This window comes from Dendropsophus ebraccatus, chromosome 1 (assembly GCF_027789765.1).
Source record: "Dendropsophus ebraccatus isolate aDenEbr1 chromosome 1, aDenEbr1.pat, whole genome shotgun sequence".
In the NCBI taxonomy this organism is placed as follows: domain Eukaryota; kingdom Metazoa; phylum Chordata; class Amphibia; order Anura; family Hylidae; genus Dendropsophus; species Dendropsophus ebraccatus.
In genome coordinates this window covers 108,411,512-108,428,923 of record NC_091454.1, presented here as the reverse complement: position 1 = coordinate 108,428,923, position 17,412 = coordinate 108,411,512, and the positions used below count along the sequence as shown (strand labels likewise).

The window sequence follows — 17,412 nt, the reverse complement described above, 5'->3', positions numbered from 1 at the left end:
GTCACATACAAATATAAAGATAATTTGATGGTCGTGTCCCTTTAAATAGAAACTGACAGCAGAGATATGCATATATCAGTTTTCCATTGTCAATCACATGAGCAGTACATACTGTACATACTTTCCACGCTGCTCTGTGATCCTGCGCGTTCCCAAAAAACATTCTTTATCCTTGGGTTGACAATGTCACACTGTTCACTCAGAATCAAGTTTGCAATATACATTCATTATTTTTTTGTTATAATGCTGTAAAACAAAGCTGAACTTACCAGAAATCCAGGTCCATTCTCCTGAAGGCACATTTGTTGACTTGTGCTGATTGAAAAATTTTGAGACAAAAAAAAGAGTCAGAAAACAGGAAGTGCCGTTTTCTCTATGATAACAAAAAAAATGTAAATTGCAAACTTGCTTCATATCACTACTACTGTTGATTTAGATTTAAAAAGTTATAACGACAGTGACACTTTAAAGGCTGTAAGAAATGACTACCCCTAAATCCTCCTCTTCTGAAGTCTTTGCTAATACAAAACTGGCAATATGATACTCGGATAGAAAATTTCTCTTCCCCAACCACAATAATTGTACATTAAACTGCAGTTTCCATTGTTTTGACACCTATCTAGTAAATCTAAATCATTTTCTATATTATGAACACCTCCAGGAACATTGGCACTATTGCACACTTTTGTGTCGTTGTCAAACAGACAAAACTTGCCTACAAACCTGTCCTATGTCACTTGTAAACATATGAGAAATCACTGAACCCAGAACAGATCCTTGTGGCACACCACTTGTAGCCAGTCTTTGCTCAGAATATACATTGTTAACAAAAACCCTCAGCTAACTGCAAATTCACTGAATTATTTAGGGATTTTGCACTATTTTCCATAACCTCCCTATCAGCTCTTTATGTGGAACTGTATTAATTTTATTGAAGTCCAAATAGGTTATATCCACGGCACCACTTTCATCCAGCACTTTTGCGACATAGTCAAAAAAATCTGTGAGATTGGTTTGCCATGATCAGTTACCTAGTTACCTTCCTTACTTGACAAGTCTGTTTTGTTTAATAAAAGTTTTAAAAAGTGTTATTTTTTACCCTTTGGGCTATGGGGAAAAAGGGACTGTTTTTGGAACAGTCTTATGAGTTCAAAGTGCAAAAATAAAACTCTTTGCCACCAGTGTCCATTATTCCTAAATGTTCTATTGTAAAGCCGTGCTGGTTTAAATCCATCAAGGTTTTGATTTTTAGGTTGTCAGTTACTCTACCCCCCGTCTCCTTTTTTTTAATGGAAGAGTTTCCATTATTTTTTACTACTCCAGATGCAAAAATATTTTGTTACTAGCCTGTTTTGTTGTTTTGTACTACCCATCACAGAGAGCACACCTTCTGCTTTTGCTTCAAAAACCTTGTAGCATTAGGCACAATACAGAAAGCCATTGGAATCTAAACCAGTTTGTTCTAAACAAACGTTTGTTCTGAGGAAGGGAGAACTTTCTCCTGAAACATGTTAACGCTGTGCTATTATTAAAGAAAAGTTTTTTTATCTCACACCGACTTCAATAGGAGTGAATTCTTCAGTGACAGCACTGGTCAGTGTATATACCTTTTTTCTTTTATCTTTTTATTTTTCTCCATTACTTTTGCGGGCTCCCTTCCCAGGAGCATCCGCCAATAGGGTATTACCAGCTTGCAGTCCTGTCTTTCCAGCCCAGGATTGAAGGTTTCTACATCAATTGTACCCTTTTAGGGTGACATGCATCAAGCCCAAGTGGCTACAAGGTGAGCACACCACCTCGCCTTTACCATCCTCTGTGCCCTGGTTAACGCACGAGGCGCCTGTGCCTTTTTTCGATTTTCTCTATTTCACCCCTGATTTAGACATACATAAATGCAGGTTAAGGCTGGGTTCACACTATGTATATTTGAGGCTGTATGTTTGAGGCAACCAAAACAAGGAGTGGATTGAAAACACAGAAAGGCTCTGTTCACATAATGTTGTAATTGTTGTAATTGGCAAATATGTGCTGTTATTTTAAAACAACGGCTGTTGTATTGAAATAATGGAAGTTATTTACCGTTATATGGCGGCCATCCACTCAATTACACCATTGTGTGGACAGAGCCTTTCTGTGTTTTCAATCCACTCCTGGTTTTGGTTGCTATGAGGACCTGACATGAGGACCAAATACAGCCTCAAATATACATAGTGTGAACCCAACCTTACTCTGTGAAATGTATGGCAGATACCATAGAAGTTAGGTTCCTCCCACCAGAGAGAACTGACAATTACACATGGAGCCTGCAGTGCAGAAATCTGCAAAGAAATACCATATACTGGTAATGTAATAGGCAGAACTAGTGCTGTGCTTCATGTACACACACCACATTTTTCAGAAAAATCGCATAAAGGGAACCAATCACCTAAAAAATCAATATGATGCCAATAATCTGTGCTGATACACTGTCTAACACACTTTCCACACATATATCTATAGCATCTGCCCCTACCCCACACACCCCAAAATCATACTTTGATTTTGTCCCCGCTGTATGCTAATTCCAGGAAGGTAGTCATGTGGGCGTTTGTTCAGTCCAAGTAGTCACGGCCTTGGGGGGCGGGGTATCGCTGTAATCACGCCTCTATGGGCGTCATTCACAGCCCCCTGTCACTGCATCATCATCCGGGTGCGGGGCTGGGACTGTGTAGCTGAAATCCAGCACAGCGGCTCCTTATTCCCCTGTACTATGTATGTGTGATCTGGCAGGCAGGCAGGCAGCTGCTGCTGTACACAGCCTCCCTGAATGAAGGATTTCAACCCAGCTGCAAGGGTTAAATGATTCATTCAGAGACGCTCTTATCCCCCCTCCTCTCCTTCCACATGTGCTTCTGGTGTCGGTCTTTCACTCTCCCTAACATCCAGGATGCTGACAGAGAGTGATTACAGCCAAACCCCGCTCCCCGAGGCCATGACTACTTGGCCTGAACAAACGCCCACATGACTACCTTCCTGGAATTAGCATACAGCGGGGACAAGATCAAAGTATGACTTTGGGGTGTGTGGGGCAGGGGCAGCTGCTAAAGATACATGTGTGGAAAGTGTGTTAGACAGTGTATCAGCACAGATTATTGGCCTCATATCGATTTTTCATGTGATTGGTTCCCTTTAAGACGCCTGGAACACTTATAATGATAGATATTCATTATGTAGTAATAATAATTATAATAATAATAACCTGTATGCTTACCTATGGAGTTACTTGTCTTAGTCTGCTGTTTTGTTTCATAAATGTTTTTAACCCTTTGAGGACTAAGCCCAAAATGACCCAGTGGACCGCACCAATTTTCATTTTTGCGTTTTCGTGTTTTCCTCCCCCCCCCCTTCTAAGAGCTCTAGCACTTTCAGTTTTCTATCTACAGGGACATGTAAGGGCTTGTTTTTTCAGGAATAGGTGTACTTTGTAATTCTACCATAACATGTATGATGAAACCCCAAAAATATTATTTATGAAAATATAAATTTGAAAAATTGGAAAAAAGAATGCAATATGGTAACTTTTGAGGGGTTCCCATAAGGGACTATATGGTAAAAGTGACATGATACCATTATTTAATAGGTGAGTCTGAACACAACCATATGTAGGTTTACACAGATTTTCTAAATAAAGAGCAACATTCAGCTCCTCGTTGGCATCCCTACATCTACTTCCTGCATTTATTTTCTTTAATTAACTAACGAACAATTTATATATATACTTTTTTTTGCAATTAATTATTAATTAAATGGTCCTATTGTGACTCTTATAACAGTTTTAGTTTTTGACCTACGGGGCTGTATGGGTTGTCATTTTTGTGCTATGATCTCTTTTCATTATTTACGCCGTTCGCTGTACGGGATGACGCTTGTTATATTTTAATAGATCAGACAATTACGCACGCTACAGTATATAATATGTTTATTTATTTACCCCCTTAAGGACAGAGCCAATTTCGATTTTTGCATTTTCGTTTTTTCCTCCTTGTGCTTAAAAGGCCATGGCACTTACATTTTTCCACCTAGAAACCCACATGAGCCCTTATTTTTTGCGTCACTAATTGTACTTTGCAATGACAGGCTGAATTTTTTCACAAAGTACAGTGAAAACCAGAAAAAAAATAAATGTGTGGTGAAATTGAAAAAAAAACACCATTTTGTTTATTTAGGGGGTATTTGTTTTTACGCCATTTGCCCTGGGGTAAAACTGACTTGTTATGCATGTTCCTCAAGTCGTTATGATTAAAATGATATATAACATGTATAACTTTTCTTTTATCTGATGGCCTGTAAAAAATTCAAACCATTGTTAACAAATATACGTTCCTTAAAATCGCTCTATTTCCAGGCTTATAGCGCTTTTATCCTTTGGTCTATGGGGCTGTGTCAGGTGTCATTTTTTGCGCCATGATGTGTTCTTTCTATCGGTACCTTGATTGCGCATATACGACTTTTTGATCGCTTTTTATTACAATTTTTCTGGATTTGATGCGACCAAAAATGCACAATTTTGCACTTTGGGATTTTTTTGCGCTGACGCCGTTTACCGTGCGAGATCAGGAATGTGATTAATTAATAGTTCGGGCGATTACGCACGCGGTAATAGCAAAAATGTTTATTTATTTATTTTTATTTATAACCTGGGAAAAGGGGGGTGATTCAGACTTTTATTAGGGGAGGGGGCTTTTTATTGAAAACACTTTTTTTTTTTCTTTTTTTTACACTTATGCTAGAAGCCCCCCTGGGGGACTTCTAGTATATACACTTTGATCTCTCATTGAGATCTTTGCTGTATACTTATACAGCAAAGATCAATAAGATCGGCACTCGTTTGCTGTCGGCTGCTGTAGCAGAAAACAAATGAGTGCCGAGCCAGGGTCAGCGCCATATTGGCGGACACCCCGGCCGGCTTCAGTCACGGAGATCGCTCCTCCGGGACAACATCCCGGGGGAGCAATCTCCGCCACTAAACACCAGTAAACTGCTGCATCCGGTAATTGGATGCAGCTGTCAACTTTGACAGCTGCATCCGATTACCTACACGCGGCACCCGTGGCACCCGGGATCGCAGCGGTTCAGAGCAGGGGCGCTGCGCGGCCCCGTTCTGAACGCCCTTAACGACAACAGGGCGTAAATATACGCCCTTTGTTTTTAAGGGGTTAATTATTTTTATATGTTTTATTTATATAATGGGATGGGGGTGATTTTAATCTTTATTGGGGAGGGAATTTTTAAAAACCTGTTGTTTTTTTTTTACATATTTCTAATCTTTATCATTAGATTGCATACACTGATCATAGTATCAATCAGTGTTATCAACGCTGAGCATGCCTGTGGCGATCGGTGCAGTCTGTCATTAACGGTGAGGGCCCGGCTGCTGACTGCAGTCGGCCCTCAGCTGCTATGAAGCGCACTCCACTCTGGAGCGCTCTTCATAGCTCCTTAGAGACCCATGACTAACAGTTACGTCCATGGTCGTCTGGTGACAGACATCCATGACATAACTGTACGTTCAGGGTTGTCTAGGGGTTAAGAGTGTGTTTTTTTTCCCCCTGTACAGGGAAAAAGACTGTTTTTGGAACATTCTATGGGCTCAAATTGTAAAAATAAAACATTTTGCCTCCAGTGCCCATTTTTCCTAGTCCTGTCCTCCTTGTATACGAAATCTGTGTTAGGACATTATATCTGTTCACATGACAGTATAAACCGATTACTGCTGCAGTGACATTTCATCCACTGCAAAACCCCTTTACATTGTTAAAATCTTATAACACGTAAACACCTTTAATGTTAAAGTGACATAGAACATGACTTACGTTACATTGAAATTTGATTGAATAAAGAAAACACATTGAGTAAACCACTACAAAAACTGAAGATAATCAAGTATAAATATGTTTGTTGTTGCTATTATTATTTAGGTGTTGATGAAAGACATTGCAACTCCTATACCTGCTGAAGAAGTTAAGAAAGTTGTAAGAAGGTGTCTTGAGAAAGCTGCATTGATCAATTATACCAGACTTACAGAATATGCAAAAATTGAAGGTTTGTAAGTGAAATATCATTGTAACTTACTGTATGTAAAAAATGTTTGTTCAATTGATTTCCTTTTCTACAGTCACACGTGCTATACACCTTTGAGAATTTTATTCCAACTTCCCTGCTGGTTCCCAGGCCGCTCACTCTGCACCGCTGTGTTTTAAAAACATCCATGATGTGCCGCTCCCACTGGAAATTGCCCTTCACCATATAGTCTAAGCTGACCAGCCATTTCCTATAGGAACAGGATGACATCAGATGTTATGAAAATACTGGCAAAGAGCAGGCGGCCTGGGAACCGGCAGCGGCGGGGGAGCAGAACAGGTAAGAATACATTACAGACATGTCCCCCACTGTCTCAGCAGCATAGCGAAGTATGTTTTCTTTTTTCCAGACAACCACTTTAAAAACTACAGAAAAATAGCAGCAGTAATTCTATATGTACTATATACCAGTGTTCTCCAACCTGTAGCTCTCCAACTGCTATTAATGCCAGATCATAAAACACCTTTACGTCAATGCTGTGACCAGCACCTGGGCTGCAATCCTGAAAGTAAACCGTTCCCTTTTCTGTAGTTTATATGTATCTTACCTGTAATACTGTGGGAAACCGTGAGATTTGCTAATAATATGTGTTCATTTACTGTCACATGTCTACTGTGCTTTTCTCAGCACTGACAGGTCATCGTTAAATTTTAGAAAGCATACTGTAGTGTTTGTTGCGCTTTTGGGCCAGGTTCAGACTATGTAACTGTGCGGCTGTATTTGTGGCTGTAATTGTGCGGTAGGATATACGGCTGCACAGTGCACACTATGTATGAATCTACGGCCCGATAGTAAACGGACCCGTAAAAAATGAACAAGACCATTGTTTGCGGCTGGACATGCGGCCGTGAATTGACAGGCGGTCCGTACGGAGTACTTCAAAAATAGCCGGCAATGATGCCGAATGCCGATGCCTCTAATAGTTAATATATTAAATTAATAAAACACATTTTCTTTGTAATAAAGTCCCTTTCGTTGGTCAATAATTTAATTCTAACGAATCCATCATTTTGCAATTAAATATACTGTTAAAATAAATAGATATATAAATAAATGTATATTTATATATATATTTATTTTTTGACAGTATATTTAATTGCACAATGATGGATTCGTTAGAATTAAATTATTGAACAACGAAACTGAATTTATTTCATCGAAAATGTGTTTTATTAATTAAATATTAATTAGTACAGGAAGCTCCATAAGCCGTTAATTCATATTGCCGGCAATAGAGCATTCTGTACTAATCCTCACTTTACTTTAATGAAAACATCAAATGTTTCTTCTAATTATGTTATCACAATAGCATTATTAGAAGAAACATTTAGAATATGTGCGCTCAGCTGATTGGCTGATCGGCTGAGCGCACATATAATGAGCCGGTCCGCAGTACAGTGACTTCATTGTGCTGCGGACCAGCGAAGAGGACACATCGGGGTGAGTATAGAGCTCTCCCCACCCCCTCCCCAGCACTGCACCCCTCCCAGCAAGGAAGGGGGGGTCAGTTAACCCCTTCCTTGCTGGGATGGGTGCAGTCTGACATCAGTCTGGCCCCCAAGGGGTTAAGGGGGATGCAATACATCCTCCCTTAACCCCTTGGGGGCCAGACTGTAAGCAGCGATCTGTAAAGATGCTGCGTTTTTTTTAAATTATTTATTTATTTAAAAAAAACGCATAGGGTCCCCCCTATTTTTATAACCAGCCGGGTTAAAAACCAAACTACAGCAGCCTGGTAACACCAGGGTGGGAAGAGCCATTGGTTTAGGCCCTCCCCAGCCTAAATCTTACCAGCCTGCTGCCGCCCGGTCCAGGAGCGCCAATTTCGACGCTCCGGGACCACTGGCACCCGGCTCTTCCCAGTACCCCTGGTGGCATTGGGTACTGGGGTAATAATAGGGGGTTAGTGTTAGCCATTTTATACCGGCTAACACTAGGCCCCAACTTAGTAATGGATTTCGTCTATTAGACGGCTTCCACTACTAAGTCTATAAAGTAAAGAAATAAAGACAAGACACAAGTTTAAAATTTTTTTTATTCAAATAAAAACACCCCCACACCCCTCATTGACCATTTTATAAAAAAAAAAAAAAAACGCTGGTCATCGACGTAGTCCACGGAATCCGACGTAATCCCCAGGATACCGATATCTGAAAAACAAAAAGGGAGAAACACACAAAAAACACACAAACAGGAGCACAACACCCATCATTGTGAGCGGTGTTGTGCACCTTACAGTATGCAGCATCTTTACAGATCGCTGCTTACAGTCTGGCCCCCAAGGGGTTAAGGGTGGATGTATTGCATCCCCCTTAACCCCTTGGGGGCCAGACTGATGTCAGACTGCACCCATCCCAGCAAGGAAGGGGTTAACTGACCCCCCCCTTCCTTGCTGGGAGGGGTGCAGTGCTGGGGAGGGGGTGGGGAGAGCTCTATACTCACCCCGATGTGTCCTCTTCGCTGGTCCGCAGCACAATGAAGTCACTGTGCTGCAGACCGGCTCATTATATGTGCGCTCAGCCGATCAGCCGATCAGCCAATCAGCTGAGCGCACATATAATTCTAAATGTTTCTTCTAATAATGCTATTGTGATAACATAATTAGAAGAAACATTTGATGTTTTCATTAAAGTAAAGTGATGATTAGTACAGAATGCTCTTTTGCCGGCAATATGAATTAACGGCTTATGGAGCTTCCTGTACTAATTAATATTTAATTAATAAAACACATTTTCGATGAAATAAATTCAGTTTCGTTGTTCAATAATTTAATTCTAACGAATCCATCATTGTGCAATTAAATATACTGTCAAAAAAAAATATATATATACATTTATTTATATATCTATTTATTTTAACAGTATATTTAATTGCACAATGATGGATTCGTTTAAATTTAATTATTGAACAACGAAAGGCACTTTATTACAACGAAAATGTGTTTTATTATTTTAATAGATTAACCATGAGAGACATCGGCAGTAGTGCAGAGGATCGCAAACCCCGGTAATAGCAATTCATGTAAACTGTGTTCCCTGCTTTCCCAGATGCATCCAGAGGTGTTTGCATCACTTTCTTAAGATTTTATTTGTTATTTTTAGTTGAACCAGATTTCCAAGTAAATGACCGTATCTTTTGAGCCGCATGTCTATTTTTTCCCACGGCCGTAGTTTCATCCGCACATTTACAGCCGCATAAAAAATACAGCCGCACAGTTACATAGTGTGAACCTAGCCTTGATATGTATAGCTTTGTAGACAGCTTTTGCTGAGCTAATTCAAGGAACAATGCTTATAAAAGCTATTCACTTTTTCTATTTTGTGACATCATTGTTGTAGTTGGATCAAAATAACTTCTACAGAATGATCTACATTTTTGTGGATCATACGGATCTCATAGAAGCCCCTACTCAAGGACGTACATATTTAATCCAAAGCAGTGGGGCCTTTAAGTAAAGTGACTCCTGTAAGAGCAGCCTCCACAGCCCATCCTTGTATTACATTTATTTCATTTATTTATTTAAATTACCATCATATATATCCACATCCCTTCATGTGTAAGGCTGTGTCCAGACCTTCAGGTTTCAAAGTATTATTGAATACAAAGCCAGGATCAGCTCTTAAGGGTACAAACCCACTTGACGTATTTGCTGCGTGAATCAGTCTTAAAAATAAGCAGGCAAAACGCAGGTTGGCTTTATACAATTGTTCTGCATTAAAATACGCAATTGCGTATTTTTGAAGCGTGAAGCTTGTTGTTAGCAAAGCATCAGTTGTTAACAACCTGTGCAAAAAACGCATGTAGCTTCACGCTTCAAAAATACGCAATTGCGTATTTTAACAACTGATGCTTTGCTAACAACAAGCTTCACGCTTCAAAAATACGCAATTGCGTATTTTAATGCAGAACAATCGTATAAAGCCAACCTGCGTTTTGCCTGCTTATTTTTAAGACTGATTCACGCAGCAAATACGTCAAGTGGGTTTGTACCCTAAGTGAACATATGTAAAGAAAAGGCTAAGACTTTTTGTTCCAAAACGTTCCTTTGCTTTGTATTGCAGTTAAAAATCTGAATGTGTGAACACTCCTTCTTATTCTCTTTTCTTTCTTTGGCATTATTGAAAATGAAATCACCAAATCAAATTTTAAAATATGATATTTTTAATATTGTATTATGAATTTATTATTGGTGGAAACAACATAAATAGTGTAAAGAAACTAAGTTTAATATATAAATATTCATAATCTCAATATGAGAAATATTTAAAGAAAAAATAGTATTATATAGACCTGCTTTAATGCAAACAGACTTCCTTGTTATATGTTTTCCTGACGATTATATTTTTTTTTTCTAGTTGCTCTGAATTATTCCTGCTTCTCACACACAAAGTGGAATAATTAAGTAAAACAAAAAAGACCATTGCATCACTATGGAAACCAATATTATATCACAGGTGGTGCACGGGAATTCCTTAGTGGCCAGTTTATCCTAATTTACTATAATATTTTGTGTTTATGAATATTTTTTTAAATTTGTGCACATCCCCTTAATAACAAGGCAGTCTATGATATAAGATCAAACTGTTTGTAAATACTTCATGGCCGTATAACATATATGTTCCATGAAAATGTATAACTCAGTCCACATAAGCATAATGAATGCAAGATTGTTTTATTTACAACTTGCTTATAAACAATGTACGCACAGCGTTTACACTGTATAAGTCCACTTTGTGCTAACATATAGTCATGCTCACATTTTAAACCCAGAGTAGCTATAAAATGTAATGTTAATAATGCATTTGGGAGATAGCTACTGTGCCTACAGTAAATATGAACCCAGAGATGTCATCTCTGTTTAAAGTGGTTTCCTATTAACCGATTTTACTTTCACGACAAATTGACACTTTTGTTGATAACCACTCTGTTCCACCTTGTCTAGAGAATAGTCATGTAATGTAAAGTAATGACTGAAATAGGATCTGTCAGTTATATCTGCTGTATGCCGGGGTAGCTATGCGGTGTTGTGGCAGCTAAGTGGGTGTTGGGGCACTTGTCACGGTGGCCAGGAGTGGTGTTAGAACCCAACCCCGGACAAACAGTCTTTGAGGTTGAGGATAACCCAAGTGTAGGAAGGTGTAGTTTCAGGTGCAACAAAAATATGCCAATGACCTAAGGCCCTATTCCACGGAACAATTATCGGCCGTATTCGGCCGATATCAGCCGTTACGGCCAATAATTGTCCCGTGGAATTGACAGCAACGATCAGCCGACATCATTCATGTCGGCTCATCGTTGCATCGTTTGTCTTTCAAACATGTTGAAAGACAAACGACTGATACAGCATCGATCTGCTGCCGTCGCTCCATGGAACAGACGCTGCTGTATCCTGTGGGCTGCCTGGACGATAAGCGAGCACCCGGGCAGCCCCCCCCCCCCCCACAGCTCCCCGCGCCCCCCACCCCCAACTCACCCGCTCGCTGCTGCCGCATGGAATAGCGGCAGCAGCGAGCGGGGAACAAGGAGCAAACGAGTGCTAATAGCGCTCGTTTGCTCCTGTCAGTCGGCCCGTGGAATAGGGCTTTTAACCAGGGTAAATGTGTTTACTGTAGCAAACTTCAGTGCAATACAATATAACACTTTGGAGTGCACTATAACACTTTGAAGTGCAGGTGCATGAGAAGAGAGTAGAGTAGGGAAGAGTCTTGAGGGTCCTGTCCAGGTAGAAATGTACTCTTCCAGGATGGTGTATAGTAGTAGAAGAAGTAGAGAAGCAGAAGAGTGCCAAGTTTGGGTAGTATTAAGGGTCCATTTACACAGAAAGATTAACTGACAGATTATCTGCCAAAGATTTGAAGCCAAAGCAAGGAATGGATTTGAAAAGAGAAAAATCTCAGGCTTTCCTTAGTGACTTGATCTCTGTTTATAATCTGTTTCTGGCTTTGGCTTCAAATCTTTGGCAGATAATCTGTCAGATAATCTTTCTGTGTAAACTGACCCTTAGTCCCAGGACTTTACAACTGGGTGAAGCAGACTTTCCAAGACTTACCAGAAGAGCTGTGCGTCGCAGTAGGATATGTCAGCTGTGGCGCTATTTGCCCTACTAGGGTCAGTACCTTTTGTAAAGGTCACTGGCCTGTGTCTTTTAGAAGTATCCCAGGCGTGGACAAGGTTATCCTCAGAGAACAGCGATCCCTCACAAGGGTTTCTAGCACTGCATGCTAGCTGGTAGTAAGCAACAGGAAAACAAGTAGCCACCTCTACTGACAAAGACCTCCCACCAGGAACTACCCTCCCTTTTATAGGGTTATTTGAGCTTAACTGTGATTGGTGGGGTTGTGTAGTGCAAAGAAAGGAGAGGTCATGGGCGAGAAAATTTAGAGAAAGAGCCTGCACCTGTGAAAGGGTGAAACATAACATGTGACATAAAACATTTAACCCATTCACCTTTAGCTGTGCTCCATATAACATATATACAACAGTGACACCTAGTAGGGGAACACACATAATACCATCTCCTTCATCCTCTTCTGTGCGATACCTGAGTTACTAAACGCAGGTGTAACAAGACTTAGTGTCACATCTGTGCTGGAACACTACATATCTATTGTTGTTGGTTACTGCGCCTCTATATTTGATAGACTAATGGGAATAATTCATAAAGGAAAGGTTGGCATGATGATTTAAAAATAAGTTGCTGTTGAAAGATTTTTGTTTGCGTTATTGATTTAGAGTTGCATACCTGTTTTTACCTCTTTTTAATATCAGTCTTTACTGTTGTTTAGATAAGTTGACTTTAAAGTATAACTATCATTTCAGATGACTTTTTAGGATCCGCTGTCCTGTGTACATATATAAGGAGTAGGACTTTTTCTCACAATTCTATTACTAATATATGCCATTTACAACCTGGTTATCACACTGCAAACTCCATCTTTGTGTCTGCTTCTCCTAATGCTCAGCAGAAGTGTGGATGCAGACTAGCCTCTGTACTGGGTGCTTTACATTATATAGACACTAAAAACAACACCCTGCAATCCTACCTCATTGTACCAAATCTTTACAAGTTCCCAGACCAGCAAACCACTTGTAACCATTCACAGCTCGTATTACATATAACGATTATCGTTTAAAGATTTGCCATAATGATTGGTCGCTTGGGAAAACTAGTGAATTTTGTAACCAACGATTCTGAAGTTATTACATTCACCAATTACTGTTATAAACGATCGTTTTTACATTGTTATATGGTCACTAATCGTTCCTCAGGACAACCCACACAACATGTTTTATCAGCGAATGACTTATTACATGAACAGATATGCGAAAAATCGGTGGACTACCAATGATAATTTTTCAACATGTTGAAAGACAAAAATTAACAATTTTTAATTTGCGGTTTGTTTGTTGGGTGTTATTACATGGACAGATAATCACTCATTTTCAATTATTATAGTGAATTTTTTAAACAATAATCGCTACGTATAATATATATATAATATAACGTATAATAACATAGAAGATTGTGGGCAGAAATGACCACTTGGTCCATCTAGTCTGCTCTTTTAGTATTTCCCTTCTATTTATCTTAGGTTCCATTACACGGAGTGATTATTGTTTAAAAATTTGCTATAACAATCGAAAATGAGCAATTATCTGTCCTTGTAATAACACTCAGCGATTAAACGACAAACAAAAAATCATTAGTTTTTGTCTTTTAACATGTTAAAAAGTTATCATGGGTAGTTCGTCGATCATTCGCACATCTGTTGGTGTAATAAGTCGTTTGCTGATAAAACATGTTGTGGGTTGTCGTGAGGAACAATCAGCGACCATATAACAACGTGAAAACGATTGTTCATAACAGTAATTGGTGAATGTAATAACCTCAGATTCGTTAGTTACAAAGTTATCACTAGCGACCAGTTGTTATAGCAAATCTTTAAACAATAATGGTTACATGTAATAGGGCCTTTAGAATAGATATATGTTTATGCCAGGCAGGTTTAAATTCTGTTACTGTAGATTGCTGGAAGTTTGTTCTAAGCATTGACTAGAGTAGTAAAGAGTAGTCAATTTTGAACAATTAGAACTCTCTTTGAACCCTATTTGTAGTAGCCTAAACGGAGAGAGATATACCTGATACAATATCCCAACCTGTATGATTCTAAGCATAATATTCCCTGATGAACTTTTAGCATCTTTAAGGATATTAAACCATGTTACTTCGTCAATTTCACCTATCTGTGACTCCCATTTCCTTTTAATTTTATTTAAATGTGTGCTTCCCCTCTTTCTAATCAACTTCTTATATATTACTGATAAGAGCTCCCCCCCCCCCCCCCCCCCCGAATCCTGTCTCATCAAAAAAAAAAAGAAAAAAACTGTGCACCTCAATCATCCAAGTCTCAGCATTCCCAGTGGTTGTATATGCATCTCTAATCTGTAAATACCAGAGCCTATGTGTTTCTTTAAGTGCCAATTTATTCATACATTCCTCGAAGGACAACAAATGCCCCCCTTGGTTAATTTGTTTTATCTTTTTCACCCCCCTTTTTATCCAAAACTGTGTATCCATTATTTTTGTGAACTCAATCAAATTCCCATTCCCCCATAGGGGAGTAAATGCAAAACTCCCTTTCACCTTACAAATCATCTTAAGTGACTTCCAAATTCTCGTGTACATATTAACAAATGATATTGGCCCAACCTTCCCCCCAAACTTAGCTTCAACAGCCTTAGAAATATCCTAACTCCATTCTGTTGATTCCATTATAAACTTCAAAACAGGAGAGGTTCTCCACGTCGCCAGACCTCGAGCTCCAATCGACAGGAAATAGAGAGGTCTGGCAAGGTGAGACCCCCCCCTTACCCCACAGCTGAGACCAAGTAATGTACTTCATCCTCGCCTTCTTCCTTACCCAAATCAAATAATTCTGTACGGAAGTTGATTTCTTAAACCAATTATCGGGAATCCAAAATGGGGAACTGCTAAGAAAATATAGGACCTGAGGAAGAATTATCATTTTAATAATGCCAATTCGATCAACCATTGAAATCAGCATTCTAGACCACAACTCCACTTTCCCTTTTAACTTTTTAAACAGAGGGTTAAGATTAATTTCCACAAATTTACATACATCTGGAACTATCTGAACTCCTAGGTATTCCAGAGGTTCCCCTTCTTTAGTTATACTAAACAGCATTATGTCTGGTTCTGGGGACCAGTCCACTGGGAGAAGTAATGACTTTTTCTAGTCAATCTGCAACCCAGCTGAAGATCCGTATTAATTTACTAAATAAATTAAATTATGGACGGGGAGCTCACGACCCTTAATGAATAGCAGAATGTCGTCCGCATAGAGTAGCCACTTCTCCTCCTGCCCTGAGCCCAAATCCCACAATATCCGCCTCCTGTCTTAATTTAGCTGCTAAGGGCTCAATATAAAAAGCAAACAAAAGAGGGGACAATGGGCACCATTGTCTGGTTCCTCAAGACCAGTCATGTCAAACTCTGGCCCGCAGTGCCATTATTTTTGGCCCACTGAGCTTTTCCATTGCTATATTAAATCTGGCCCAGGGGAGGGCTGGCTACTATATAAGAGTATTTAAGACTATCTAATAGTAGGCCTGACTAGTATGTGGGGCACTATTGGGAGGGGGGGCTACTACATGGGGCACGATTATGGGATTACCTATTGCTTGAGGGATATAATGGGTAACTACCATGTGGGGACATTTACTTAAGGATAGGCAGTGCCATCAAACTGCTTTTTCATGATAAACATGCATTTTTCGGCCAAAAAAAACAATTACAAAGTTTCTTAAAGGGGTAGTGCAGCGCTAAACAATTATTCACAAAATAACACACATTACAAAGTTATACAACTTTGTAATGTATGTTATGTATGTGAATGGCCCCCTTCCCAATGTTTCCCCCCACCCACGCTAGACCCGGAAGTGTTGGGGCATTATACTCACCGCATCTCGTGTCGACCCCTGTCCGCAGGAGGCCGGCCGAACCGCTCCATCCATCCCTCATGCCGGCCCCCCTCTGCCGCTTCATCAGCAGCTCAGCCGCGATTGGCTGAGCATAACTGGCACAGAGGGTAACGATGCAATATGGGTAAGTATACATTTAAGCACCTCCATGGTAAAGGGTGGCGGTATGTAAAGGGCTACCTGAATCAGTTGCACTCCATACAGGGAACAGTGCAGGCACACAAACCTCTCCTCGATATCCATCTTAGAAGTATAACATAGGAATGGGATGTTACAGTGTACCAGCACGCTGACTCTTCTTGCATGTGTGGAATATGTAGCATGATATGTAGATTGGGCCCAGGGTTTAGCTAGCAAGTGCACATCATCCTTAGTCAGGTGCGTCTCGGAAAGACAGATAATGGCGGGATGTAGAGAGTGAAGTGAAGAAAAAATTGTGCATCGTTTGGTAGCATCCTTTAAACCCCGTACATTCCAGGCTACAACAGATACCGAAGCTACAGTAGGAGCCATTGTGTATGTGAAGGGGAATGTACTAACACTATGGTTTCAGTTGTAGAATTACTCCTGTTACATATACGCCTATCCCGGCTATGTTTAATTCCCCCACTTGGCACAGACACAAAACGGTCATATAACATTAAGACAAACATCAAGAACAGAAACATAATTCTCCAGCAAGAGAAAAAGTGAGGCAGGAAAAAAAAACTCTAGACACCGTGTAGGACTCTGAAACATCCTCCCCCAAACATCCCGAACATAGTAACATAGTACTATATGTATTCCCGTGACCGAGAGTCATAACCAAAACGGTTAGGCACTCATGCTTAAATAAACGTTGAATCATTTTCGGAACAGATTGCAGAGACCGCCTTAACTTGGGCAAAGAGGTCATGTAATTCACTGGTCAGATCACCTCCTTAAATACCAGCATACTCAGTCATTCTGTCATAGTGCCCTTTCATTCCCATCCAGCCATTGTAAGGCAGCTTTAGGTGATTCAAAGATATGGGTGGTGCCCAGGGCAACCACACAGAGCTTTGCCGGGTATATGGTAGAATAGGATACTTGCAGGGATCTCAGACGTCTGCGAATATCAGTAAACTGAGCTCTTTTTTTCTGAACCTCAGCAGAGAAGTCTGGGTAAATGGAGACCTTAGTACCATTGATGGATAGATTGTCATTATCTTTGGCAAGGCGTAATATCGCATCTCTATCTTTGAAATGTCCCTGGTGGTGGAGGACGGAAGGGCACCCTGTGTGCTCTTTCAGTGGCAAAGAGATGAGAAA

General features: G+C 40.0%; 1 protein-coding gene across 2 annotated transcripts in view; it reads left to right on the top strand.

The window, feature by feature from the left end:
• Positions 1-17,412, top strand: part of CADPS2 (calcium dependent secretion activator 2) — a 424,688-nt gene that overhangs the window by 268,975 nt on the left and 138,301 nt on the right. For both annotated transcript variants that reach the window (XM_069976609.1, XM_069976601.1), the window contains exon 16: positions 5,958-6,081. In XM_069976609.1, coding sequence (XP_069832710.1) covers positions 5,958-6,081 — 124 coding nt within the window. The remainder of the gene's footprint in view (positions 1-5,957; positions 6,082-17,412) is intronic.